General features: G+C 44.5%; 1 protein-coding gene across 1 annotated transcript; it reads right to left on the bottom strand.

Annotated features, from left to right (window-relative positions):
• Window positions 1-770: 770 nt before the first annotated feature.
• casd1 (CAS1 domain containing 1) lies at window positions 771-11,732 on the bottom strand. Its single transcript, XM_048992882.1, has 18 exons — window positions 11,277-11,732; window positions 9,445-9,541; window positions 9,211-9,331; window positions 9,081-9,122; window positions 8,615-8,677; window positions 8,346-8,390; window positions 8,135-8,258; window positions 7,548-7,756; window positions 6,938-7,360; window positions 6,361-6,450; window positions 6,156-6,275; window positions 5,889-6,045; window positions 5,625-5,704; window positions 5,424-5,525; window positions 4,267-4,407; window positions 3,995-4,072; window positions 3,769-3,861; window positions 771-2,527 (listed from the first exon to the last, which is right to left on the bottom strand). Exons 1-18 carry the CDS (start codon window positions 11,608-11,610, stop codon window positions 2,267-2,269), a joined length of 2,580 nt encoding a protein of 859 aa, XP_048848839.1. The 5' UTR covers window positions 11,611-11,732; the 3' UTR covers window positions 771-2,266.
• Between the last annotated feature and the right edge of the window lie 1,822 nt (window positions 11,733-13,554).

Genomic DNA, 13,554 nt, shown 5'->3' with positions numbered 1-13,554 from the left:
ACACGTTTTAACAAGTGTTTATAAAGAACAAACAAAATGGAAGCATTTATAAATAAAAAAAGGTGAAACGTCACAGTAAGACATCACAAACTTACATTCAACAGTTCTACTGAAAGCCGTTGGAATAAAAAGTTATAAACATTTAGTTGTTGCTGCTTTAAATAGAATGACCAAAATGAACCAACTGTACAAAAAACTGCATTACCCTTTGGTCACAATAAGGTAATGTGTGACTGCGATGTAAATCAGGACAAGCATACATCACGTTAAAAATAAATGTCAATTCGGTAAAAAAAAAAACTGTAAAAAATTCAGTACATTTAGTCCTAATTACAAACCAATAATACCAGTTCAAAATTTCCGTGGACTAAATGCCACAATTTTGCAGTGCTTAAAATATCAGGTGTCTCTGCTAACTGGGACACTTCTAGGATCGACTTTGACCCATTTGCCATTCAGACCTGTGGTAGTCAAACTTTGTCCAAGACTGTCCAAAAAAAAACTGTGATCCAATCACCAATAAGTCCTCACACCCTACTCTGCATTAGTGCCACACTTAGTGTGTGCAGCTGGATGTTAATTGGGACAAACATATCTTAAACCATCCTCATTCTGATGGATCAGTCACATGACACCCCCCTCCTTCCCCCACGAATGGGAACCTTGGACCTTTGACTGCGCAGACACTGATTATCAACTGAATTCAGCAAAATACATTAATGCAGAGTTTCCCAACCCAGTCCTCGGGGGACCCCTAGACAGTCCCCATTTCTGCTCCCGCCCAGGGGTCCCCAAGGACTAGACCGGGAAACACTGTATTAAGGGACTGACGTGACTTCCATTCTGCCGCACCCAGGCAGTCACGGGCTGGGGAGTTAAGCTTCCTTCATCCGCGTTCTCTCCATGTAAACTCCTTCCCCACATTATCATCGACACCACATTAAAAAAATGAAACCTGTGCCGCGACTAACATATGGCACATCAGTAAGTATACCTATTTACAGGTAATGAAATTCATCTGCTCTCATTGCGTCTACTTTACAAAATGTCGTAGCTTAAGGATGAGTAAAAGCACTATAGGGAAATGGAGCGACATTTCTTACAGCCCGATGAGGTAACTTCACGACATTCACATAACGCTGACATGACGTTCACGCAACTCGTCTTCATGTACTCAGAGTTATTTCACAAAAAGGTAGCTATGGAAACGGGGAGATCTGAAAGCTACGAGAGATTGAAAAGCGTCAAACGGATTGGGAAAAGGTCGTGACACAGGTACGAAATAAGGCAGCAAAATGTAAGAAGCATAGAAAATGCAAATGGTATACGACTGTATAAATGAGGTGCACCTAAAAGTACTGAGTTAACACACGGTATTCCTAAGTGAAATACCAAACCGAAGGTGCCTTCCTGGTTTGGGGTGTTCCTCTGACACAGCAGTCAGGATACCAGAAATTAAAAGGCATCGAAGGGTCGGAAAAGCACTACAGCCCAAGTACTGATTAAACTGGAGCCTTATTCAGGGGCAGGGAGGAAGGCTCCAGAGAAGATGCACTCACACACGCACACAAAAGCAGTAGTAGTACCCTTTACACAGTGTCAGAACAAACCAGTAAGGAACTTTAAAATACCTTAAATCAAAGTGCATTTCATGTGTGGTCCGACAAGATTGCACTTAAAAAAGGAAGTTTGCTAAGCCTATACATTCACAAAAGCAGTCTTGGGCATACATTTAAACATGGGGGGGAACCCTGTATAAAATACAATGATCTAAATAATTAAATACAGTGCACCCAACATGTTGCTTCAGAAATTCGGCATTGCTCCAATTGCCACAGGGAGAAACAACGTGGCCGAGCACGTTTGACACAGTCGCTGCGTGAAATCGGTACGGGGGCAGAGGTATTGCTGCTTTGGATGTGCGGGGTCTGTTGGGAGCCGTGGCGCTCCTCCGCGGGGGCACCGGCGCTGGCACACAGATAAGCTGGCTCAGTTGCGCGGCCTTTGTGCGGGCATCGTCATCTGCATTCTGCCGAAGGACAATTCCGACGATAAATGAGGGGAGGGGGTTCAGCCCCAGCGGTAAACTGTCAGTGCTAAAGTTTCTCCTTCAATGTTCGGCTTCCTGTCTGTGAAAATGTCATGGAGCACGGGGGCCGGTTCCTGCCACCACAAGAAGGTACTATCAATCTGGTACCGCAGGGACACGGCCGCTCTCAGCGTCCCCCCTCCCCATCCTGTCCGACCTGGACCGCTCCTCTTGCCTTCAGTGCGGACTCCGCTTCGTGGACAACAAGAGTACGGCCAGCAGGAAGGCGGCCACGCCCAGGAGCCTCCGGAGCAGGGTGCCGCTCTCCTTGGGGATGGCCAGCTGCGCCAGCTCGTTGGTGATCTGCGAGATCTCGTGGGCCACGCACACGAAAATGAAGGTGCTGATGATGACGTTGAGCATGGGGCTGCCAGGGATGAGCACCAGGATGCCCTTGGTGTCCGCGGCCAGCCAGATGTGGTACTGGCAGATGAACAGCTGCAAGGGGACAGGAGACACAGCTTGTCAGGGTTCGCTGCAGTTTATTCATTTAAAAGGAGCTGGATCAAACCTTCAATGAGAGGAATATCCATCCATCCATCCTTATTTCAAGCATGTGTTGTAGGCATGTAACGAGGAATCGTGAATCGTGAGATGGCGAGCGCATTTGGAATACAGAACACCCCCACCCCCCACCCCCCCGCAGTGTGGCAGCTTTTTAGCTTTCCGGTAATCAAACGAAAACGGCGAGAAAAGCAGAGACAAGACAAAAACTGCGTGCAAACACTGTAAAAGACTGATAACATACACAAGTAGCACAATGAACATGCTTCAGCATGTCCACCGGCACCACAGTGAGCTCAATTCACCAAGATTATTAAAAGGGCAAAGCATGCTAAAAAGCTGCACATGCAAGCCTTAGTTTATTTGGTAAGGCTTTATATTAAAGTGCAGCTTCATAATGCATTCATTATGCAGGTATAGGACATTCAGTACACCTTCATAATGCATTCATAGAACATTCATAAGCAGTATGCAAGTACACTAACATCCTAACATCCCGTAACAGCTTTAATATACATTAATAAACATTACATGATTATACAATTATAATGTTTGTTATTATACAATGTTTGTTATTAATGTATATTACAGCTGTTAAGGGACGTTAGGATGTAAAGGTATACATGCATGATGTTTATGAATGATTTCTGAACGTTTTATGAATGCAATATAAGCATTATGAAGGTGCAGTTAATGTTGCCGTTTATTTGAATATTTTTTTTTTTGATTTGGTATTTTATTTTATTCAATTTCAGTTGCCCTGTTAAGAAAAAGGAAGCGTTTTGCACAGTTCAGAAAGATAAAGAAAAATATTTTTATAAATTTGTCCGCAGCTCATTCTGTTAAAGGAATCGTGAGGAAATCGCATCGTTCAACCGAATCGAATCGCGAGTTGAGTGTACATCCCTAATGTTTCGTCTTCAGTCACTGCTCCCCAATACTTCATGTTTTTGCATTTTGTCAGGTCACACATTGAAAAAAAAAAAAAAAGCAAGTCAAATTCTTCAGCATTTGGAAGTAAAATGCAACTAATCAAGCAAAAAGGTTCTGTTTCCATCTGCGTAAAACTAGGCTACACGCTGTAGGGTTCCTCAGTGCGTAAAAAAAAAAATCACTTCCAGCAGCACATCCTCACAAACGAGCGCGACACCGACGACGGCCCAGGTGTTCCTCACCTCTAAGGATATCCTGCCAAACCACGAGAAGAATGAACTATATAATGAGCGAACGTAACCAGGAATATTCCTGATTAGAACAAAAGCCAGTATCTGCGGAAACACAGAAGAAACATATAGCACATAATGAAAAACAGTTCAGCAAATTTTAGCAAAATAAAAGTATTAGAAAGATACATTTTAATACAGAAATCAGTTTAACGGACGACTGTGGTGAGGTATTTACCTGCACTGCTGAAATGTAAGGATGCAACTCATTGCATTCACTCTTATTTTTACAGCTGCTTGCCCATATGGAGTAAGTCTGTAAGAGAATTCAGGGTATTTTTTTATCCCAAAAGCACTTCACAGTAGGACAATAACTATTCTGAGAGAACGCCCAGCTGCCACACGCAACCCCCCATTTGCCAAATGCACCCACTTGTGCCAACAGATACGCAAATAAATGCTACCCTGCCGTTCTAATTCACTAGTATTAGCGGTGAAAGGCTTCCTTACCAGAAATGCCACCACGGACACAAACAGCAGGCAGTTTGAGATCTTGTTGGAGAAGAGAGCCTCTCCTTTGCCTTCTGACAGAACCTGGCACTTCTGAAGGACCAGGTAAACGAAGGCGAATACCATGCCGTAGATGATGGCCTGTAAAATGGGCAACACAAGAGTCTCTGTATAGAAACAGCTTTATCTAATGTTATAAGAACAACATGCATTTAGCCACCACTTCCTGTATGCATCATTGAGGTGCCCCTTATGTTTCCAGAAATGCTGCAAGGTTTGATGAGATGGCATTCGGAGGGTTACTTTCTGCCTCTGACAGAGCTCCACTTGTTAGCTTTGAATGACTTTGAATCTTAATATTCTCTTAAGATATTTTTTTCCCCATATAACTGCCACTGGGGGTGTTTCGTTTGTCAAGCACACTATTTTCTCATCCTCTGGAGCAGGCATCTCCAAGTCGAGAAGAGCTACCCTCCAGTAGGTTTATTTATCCTCCCTGGCTACGGATGAGCCACACCTGCTCTCAGGTAAATACCAGGAACAGGTGTGGCCAATCAGAGGCCAGGTATGATAGAAAACTTACTTGATACTAGCTTGCCAGGACCGGAGTCGGAGACCCCTGCTTTGGACCCAGCATGGTATGAAAATCCCAGGAGGGTGGGCCGTTTCTGCCGCGTCCGACACCGACAATCTTTATCATTATTTAGTCCTGGGGGGCCAGAGCCCTGTGTAGCTTAATTCTTTCCTTGTTCCACCACAAGTGATTCAGCTCAAGAGCTGTGTGGTAATTAGCACAAGGAGTTGAATCAGGTGTGTTAAATGAGGGGAAACCCAAAAATGTGCAGGGGTCTGGCCCCCCAGGACTGGAGTTTGACACCTGTGATTTAGACCATGCCTCCCAGCTGTTCTAATGTGTAGCCCCCGCAGTAACTTGACTCTGCCGACATGCTGTGTAAATGCAAACAGCGGAATAAACTAGCAGGTGCAGCCAATGAAGTTGCGAGTGAGTGTATTTATACAACGAAATATAACAGCACCCAGGGTTCCGGGGCACATAAACACTCCCTCTAAAGATGACAGGTGTAATGCCAAGTGTCATCACATCCACGGTGGTGGGGAATACGGAAACTGGTCGCCAAAAGGCTTCGTTAACTTACGAATCTGTCCAAACTCCAGCGGAACCACCACTCGTGTATGCTGCCCTGCAGCTCGAAGAGCGTCGACACCGGCCACATGGAGAATACGCTCTCAAACAGGCCCTGAAACCAGATCAGCATGGGTTACTGGGAGGGAAACGGTCAGACAGACAAACAAAATCGGCAGGGCGATCGTCATCAAAACAGAACAAAACAACTTACCCTGGAATATGCAAAGCAGCATATTCCCAACAGCAAGCAAAGCAGTTTGACCAGAATCCCCAGGTGCCAGATTCCACTCCCTGCCAAAACAAACAAACAAACATTCTTCCTCAGACTACAAGACCTGTTTGTCATTCCTTGAATCAGACGTGCATCGCCGTCATACCATTCCTACAGAGCTATACAGGCATGAGACGACATTCCCCGAGGACCACGGTGCTGCAGACAGACAACCAAGTGACAAGGGGAGGGTCCGGTTATTACCGCTGGCTTTCTTCTGGAGAATCTGGGGCCACATGGCCAACGTGCCGTAGATGACCGCAAACCAGAAAGTCACCAAGGGCACAAAGTAGTAGAACTGGTAGGGACGGTCCATTACTAGACAGAGTATGACCACTAAGAAGTTCAAACGGAAAAGGACCTGAAGAAAACACAAAAGAAGCAAATCAGAAGTATGAAACAAAGAGCCAGCCCACACAGCACTTAATCAGTTAAGAAATACAACTCAAATGCGGTGCCACTAAGAATTACCTGGCAAACTCTATACAGCCCAAAATCGCCCTTCAGCCAGAAGAAGGAAAAATGCCCATAGCCTGTTTGAAAGAGATACGCTGCTACCAGGACCCGAACATGCATATAGACCGGTATGAACTGAAAAAGAAAGCGGACATTTAGAACAGGCACGCTTTAAGACAGCAGGGCACCACCTGAAGCGGATTTCCTGAAGAGTACTCACAGCACTAGCCCCCGATATGTGGTAAATCAGGATGACCAGCTGCATCCACCCTTTCCACTCATCGGTTTGCTCCCGGTTAAGTACTTTAGTCTAAAATGCAAAAGTAAACAACAGTGTCCTGAAATAGGAGTGCCTCTCCTGGGGCCTGTGCTACGAAGCGCGGTTACTGGCTTATCGGGGTAACTTGTCGGATTTAAGGTAGTCCGGGCAAAATGTAAGTGAACGAATATGAAGTCCATTTAAACTGTGGTACTGCAAATCCGAGAAGTTACCCCGATAAGCCAGTAACCCCGCTTCGTAGTACAGGCCCCTGGTCTATCCCCAATGCGACAAAAGTTCAAGATTTACATCAGGTGTGGCCAGTCTTATCCAGATAGGGCCGCTGTGTTACTAATCGTTACTAATTAGAGGACTGATTGTCTGAAGAGTCCTCTCACATGGGTTTGGAGAGCTGACCTAAAGGTTATCCCAAAACCCTCCCCACACACTGGCCCTGTGCAGATAAGATTGCCCACCCCTGCTTTACAAAGGAAGCGCATGTGGGGGGGGTGAAGGGTATTGAGAATATCATGGTTACCTCTTTACAGTTTTCACTGTAGAATATTCCCAGGACAAAAATATAAATGAGAGGTATAAAGAAGGCCGAATGCGAGTAGAACTTCTGCTCCTTCATGAAGAGGTCGGCCCGGTCGCACAGGTAGAAGTAGGCCATGATGAGGCCCATCTTGCAGACGGCCAGGAGCGGTGTCCCCAGGTTGCCCCCCGGGCCGGCCAGCGCCGGTTTCCTCTCCTCTCCGCTCTCCACGTCGGCGGCCAGCTTGCTCTTGTGGTGCCGGTTGTGGCCGAGCACATGCAGCACCAGGAAGCAGATGGCGGCGCCCAGGAAGAAACAGCCAGTCAGCAGCTGCAGGAGGTTCGGTGGGGGCAGCGGATAGCAGCAGGAGCCGTCAATAGGCTTTAGGACCCTGTTGCACACGGAGTTCATCAAAACCATGGCCCCCTGAAATGGAAGAAATTTAAAATTTTAAAAAAGTTTAATTATTACCTATGACCATGTCCTAATATCAGAAGCTAATAGCTCCGCCTTACTTTATAGTACAGAGGAGGGATCTCCACTATATTCCTACAGATGTCATAAACGGATAGAGTGAGTTGCAGTATTGTTAAGATGGCCCCGATACACCTACCACATTCCTGGCACTCTGAGGCACATGAAGACCGTCCTCTGACTCGGAGATGGTCTCCGTCGCAGCCTGTCGGGCTGCACCGAGTATCTTCACCCTGAAGTTCTTCTTGCTGCCATTGAGGGAACTCACTGCGGCCTCGTTGTAGAGGACGATCTGCTCATTGGTGATCATCTTCCGATTGTCACTCAGCTTCTCCTCATATACTGGTTCTAAGGCCAAGGAGACATACCAGAAATTACATCGTGCTCAAAGATTTAATTTGGTCTTTGTATCCAATGCCAAGCAGTTCAGGGCACACATCCACACACATACTGATAAGTTCTGAAGTGTTGGAAGAACCTCATGAACTCAAGGTGAGAATGTGCAAACAGGGTAGTTATCACAGCCATAGCTGATATGAGCCCTCCCTGGTACCCACTAAGCCCCTGCCATTTATTATTAGCAATTAAGTAGCTACCGGTATGCTAAGACTCTCACTTCTGTCAGCATCCGTACCATTACCCCAGAACATATCCACAGTCAAGCTACATTTAGGCATAACTACACTGTGATCGTCACCCAAATGACCAGCAATAAAAATACATTACCCTGCAGGACCCAGTAGACATCGCTTCCCTGGGCCAGTTTCTGCAGAAGGTTGGCCATGGCCGAAAGGTTGCTCCTGTACTGATTGAGAGCTTCCATGCTGCCGCCGTTCAGCTTGATGGACCACTAGGAAAGAGAGCACGGTGTCAGCAGAAGGCTGCCAGGGTAGGTGCAGGCCGACCATGCAAGTGATGAAGTTCTCCTTCGACTTACAGTAGCGGCGCCCATGACGATGACATCTGGCTTTGCCAAGCTACCCTGCAGTGGGCAAAGTATGTGTTGAAAAAAATATCACACAACAAACTTAGCGTACACATTCCCATGGATAACGCCATCATTAGTATTTTGCTTTCCTTTCCATAGACATAAGAATAATCGGTTCTATCAAACTGGTTACAGTGACACAAGGTGAACACCTCTAGTTCGACTGCATCACTTATCGCAGAAAACGATGATATTCTGCCGTCGTGCTTGTTGCTTACCTCAGTCCATGACATTAACAGCTCTTTCAGGGAGTTGTTGACCTCCGGATACCATAGGAAGTCCTTCATGCAAAGACCGCATCAACAACAAAATATAGTCTCAATAGATCTGTGGCATTCTGAAGTCAACACATCACTGATGCAGTCCCCCTGCTTCTTCATTTTATTTTTAAGAATACTCTTTCACATCCAGTTTATGTCAATCACAGCAAAGCAAGGTCCAGAGTTCCACTTCAGATTATCATGATGTCATCCATAGCCAATCAACCGGCATTAGAGGGTAAAATTAACACATTCATGCTTGTTTAGCCAATGATTACCTCCAACGAGACCCTCGAGTCATTGCATATGAGTAAAATAATAAGAGCATTAAATAAAGCTTTTGGATTTTTCTGGCAAAAACACGCAATCACTGTGGTTACATATGGTGCAAAAAAAAGGAAGAATTTGGGAAAAAAAAACTCACCACGTTGACTGATGAACCATCATCAAAAACGATATTCTGATGCTAAGGAGGAGAATAACTTAATCAGCTGCGAGTCTTATTAATTGGCATCATGTGGGTTCAAACTACAAGCAGCATAAGGAACACAAACCTTACTGCCTTCTTCTTTCACCTCAGGGTTGATTATTTTGACCAGAGAATAAAAAAACTGCCTAATTCTAGAGTCCCCCACAAATGCCACTTTCTTCTTCCCCAAACAGGTTTTTGCTTCACTGGAAAAAAAACACCAGACATGTAGGTTACAGCAACATTAATCGTTGATGTTTTCTTATTTACAAAAACCTTACAGCCCACCTGTACAGCTACAGTGACGGGCAGTACTCACCTGCTTCTATATTTATGCATCATGCAGCCATAGGGCTGCCAAACGTTGTCCCCCAAGAACCGGCCGCTGGACTGTAGCCAGTCACAGCTGTCCTCACCTGGGAAGGAGGCAGGCGGATAAAGTACAGCTATGGAATCACAGGTCATTCGCCTCGGTGTGTAAACTGGAGCGACCGCAAGAGCAAAAATGGAAATCAGACTCAAACAAGCACATAACGAAGGTCTACAATTGCCAAACACTAAAAAGCCTGTATGAGGTTTAGCTTAATGTAAAACTGTTTTTCCCCCCCCATCAACCCCGTCTTGCTCAGCATGAGATACAGACACATATATGAATGAGAGCAAGTTTTTGAGTCAGAGCACGGGATCACCCAGCATCCAGCACCCCAGGAGCAATGGGGATTAAGAATGACAATCAGCAACCCATGAGAAAGAGCAGCAAATAAAATGATCAGATCATCAACCAATAGGCCTGTAAACTCAGCTCTGGGCTGTCATACTAAAAAAACAGCTAGCTATTATCAACAACTATTCATTAAAGGATTGTGATGAACCAGATTCTATGCACAGAAGCATAAATGAGTTTAACCAGGACACTCAAACACACTGACAGTCATATTATGTGAAAACGAGTCACTTATTTACATAGGCAGCTCAGAGAAAAGGAAATGCACAAAAAAGGGTGAATCCGCAAACTAAGCATGAAGAGTGCAACATGATAGAACAATGATCCCCAGTGAGTCACTGAGCCACAGGCCACTGACAAATAAAGCACAACGGCAGAAAGTAATCGATACAGTTAATGATTCAGTTATTGTAATCGAAAGTTTCCCTATAGAGTATAAACAAATTGCTTGACTTCATAAGTAGTATGAACAACAACTTTCATACTTGCCAAGGGATGAGATGATTATTGATCGAATTAACGGATTTGGATTATTACTTTTTTTTAACCAGTTTCTTCAAAATACATTTCATTGCCTTTTTCCCCCGGAACAGCATGGTTAAGTTTTATTGCGCTGCTGGCCCATCCTTACGGGTTATTCTTCGAGATATGTGCTACCTTGGTAATGTTAAACTCAGTTCATCTGTGCATTTTGCATGATGTGCAAAACCATTTTAAAATGACGGATTAGCATCTGCTTATTTCGCTTTTCATTCATCTATTGTCAAACACCAGTAAATAAAATCAACACGTTTAAATCACCCTTTGCAAAACGAATTGCTAAACATATCACCAACTGAACTTGATTTCCGTTTCCTGTTATTTAAGAATATAGATTATGGTTATCGTAACAACGAGAACATGCTGTCCAGCATTTTCACATTTTTGGAATATACGGGTTAAGTGTAAAATTTATATCAGATGTACATATCGTGCTATACACACAATGCAGGACTTACTGTACTAACCGAAACCACGCGCATATTTTTCATGACTAAAATGCAACAGCACGTAGTCAAAAAACATAATCAGCCATGGAAACGAATGTTATGCATTCATTTGGTTCATTGGAAACTAGAAAATCCGGTTACATTAATCTGAGTAACGCGCTGTTGTCTTTAATTGCACTACACCTGCCAAGGTAGATAAGCTGGAATGCATTCAGCTCACTAGTCGGGCGATCTTAAAAACATATCCCCAGCACGACACTGCACAACAAATAAAGCTTTGCCTGCAACTCGTTAATTTGCACAAAATGTTTTGTCCGCAGCGTTAGGCGGCTCCTGCCCCGCAGCGCGGAACAAGGGAAGCTCGCCGAGCCGCGCGTCCCGCTGAAAGCGGCGCTGATCACTCCAGTCACCCCGGGGCGAACAGTCCGTCCACCTTACCGCCATAATATCGCGACAGTGAGTGGAAGCCGACCAGCAGCACGACGGCGGCGAACGACAGCAGCTTCGCATTCCTGATGCTGAAATAGTGGTTTATTTCCCGTTTGCCTAGGCTGTAGGCCAGGACCGCCATCTTGGCTCCTCCATGACAACAGGCAGACAGGCGAACCGCGGCGGAGTGCAAGGGAGAGGGCGCCGGTGCGCCGTCGCGTCCGCCGTCCGCCGCTGCTGCCGCGGGGCGCATTGGCTGCTCGCCGCTTTGCGATGCTGCTCCTCGTGCTGCGGGGACACGCGCCGGTAGTCCGACGCGCTCGAGGAACTCGTGCTCTGCCATATACTCCGAAAGCAGACTGGCGGACCTGCCTCTTTGCTTTTTGTAGTTTACTAACTTGCGTTTCAGGTTTGTCGACCAATAAAGGGGGAGAAAGTCAACATTGTCCTCCCAAATTACAGAACTGCGCCATTCCCAAACTGTAAACAAGAAGGTGCGGGTTATGGAACGAAGTCCTCGAATAGTTTTAAAACTGTCAGCTCAAAGACTCAGAGGCACTCTATATTGTTTTACGGTTTTAGTTGTATTTCAGATTTCTTAACTTGATAACGAAACAAACTACACAACAATTGTTTAGGAGATGGTTGGAACCCGGACTTTCGATTAACACAAAGAAATTAATTTAGCAGTACTAGTACGAATACGTTCATCTGCATTTGCTTATAACGCCAGTTTTCAAGTAAAATGTAAAGTGAAACTGAACTATAACTAGGTGTAAGTTACAGTTGACAGCTGAGGATCAAATCAGGTGGGTTTGTCATCTTGGGCAGAAAACCAGTTAATAGTAATTAATGATTTAAAAAACAGTCGTAGACCTTTAGTGCAGCACGGGTGTGGATCAGTAATGGTTTGGGCTGCAATATCATGGCATTCTGTAGGCCCACCTCTTGATGGATGCCTCACTGCTAAGTACTACTGAACCATTATGGAGGACCGTGTTCACCCAATGGTTCAAACATATAGCCTGAAGATGGTACTGTGTATCAGAAATATACCTCACCGATACACGCGGCAAGACTGGTGACAGAGTGGTTCAATGAACATGAACGTGAAATTGAACATCTCCCATGGTCCGCAAAGTTACCTGGTCTGGATATTAATGAGCCACTTTTGAGTGTTTCAGAGTGTTCTGCGAGAGGAATGGCTCAAAATCCCTCTGGCCACTGTGCAGGACTTGTGTCTGTTATTGCTAAGATGAATTAATGCTGTATCTCGCAGAAAGAGGCCATATTAATAAATTATTGTGATCTTAAACCAGGTGTTTCAGTTTCATTGGCCAACCTCTATGTATGTGTGTGTAACACACGTATTCTTTATTTTATTTTTTCTATCATCCATATTCCTTTCTTCTTTGTATTGTTTTACAAAAATGTTTTACATTTGGGAAGTAGCATATTTGCTTTAAGTCCATAAATGAAGGACGTGCTGCAATCAATCACATGGGTAGTAAATTTGTCACGGTCAAGGGTTACTGAGTGAAGACTGAAGACAAGTATTTTTTGCCCATATACCAGTACTGGAACCAACTGAATACTACTTTTCACATAGTTGTGATGAAAGTCTGCTTATTGTCTATGAGCAACGTTCATGTGCAGCACGTTGTTCAGATAATACAAGCGCCGTGTAATCCGTAAATAAAAATTTACCTTGTATCTTGCGATAATCGATTTAATGAACAGAACAAGACAATGCATGCAAGGCAGCATACTGTATTACCATTTCTTTGTCTTGGATTTGTCGATATAATAGTTCGAAAACTTTAATACACAGAGTACTATTTCCGCTAGGTGGCGATATGTGACCAAATATTGTTTAAGATAAAATGTTATTGAATTCAAGGGGAAATTATTGTACATACAACAGCAAGGTAGGTAGGTAAAGTGCACACAAACAAACATATAGTACAAGACAAGACAAAGTGCAAATTAAGGCGCACATAGTACAAACAAATAAACAATGCAAATATTTTTTCAAAAGCACCCGGTATGAATAAACCGAATGTCCTAAAAAGGATTATTGAGGAAGTGAATGGAAATAAATTAAAGGATGATTTAAATTCTATTAAAAATGTAGCACCGGACATTAGTTCAGAGGTGCTGTTCAGACGGACACCCTGGTACTTGTATCCCTGCACCACCTCCACTCCCTCCCCCCGGATGGGGACTGTTCTCAGGGCTCCTGGACAGCCAGGAACTTCATCACAAACTCCTTTATCTTACTGATAAT

The sequence above is a fragment of the Brienomyrus brachyistius genome, chromosome 23 (assembly GCF_023856365.1).
Source record: "Brienomyrus brachyistius isolate T26 chromosome 23, BBRACH_0.4, whole genome shotgun sequence".
In the NCBI taxonomy this organism is placed as follows: Eukaryota; Metazoa; Chordata; class Actinopteri; order Osteoglossiformes; family Mormyridae; genus Brienomyrus; species Brienomyrus brachyistius.
The sequence above is the reverse complement of the archived record's forward strand: the minus strand, read 5'-3'. Positions and strand labels throughout refer to the sequence as shown.

Excerpts from the sequence above, each read along its gene's own strand:
- casd1 (XM_048992882.1), bottom strand. The coding sequence starts at position 11,610 with ATGGCAGAGCACGAGTTCCTCGAGCGCGTCGGACTACCGGCGCGTGTC. Across the intron at positions 8,391-8,614 it reads TGTTAATGTCATGGACTGAG|GGTAGCTTGGCAAAGCCAGA; the intron begins GTAAGCAACAAG and ends TGCCCACTGCAG. Across the intron at positions 4,408-5,423 it reads GCTGGAGTTTGGACAGATTC|GCCATCATCTACGGCATGGT; the intron begins GTAAGTTAACGA and ends CCCATTTTACAG.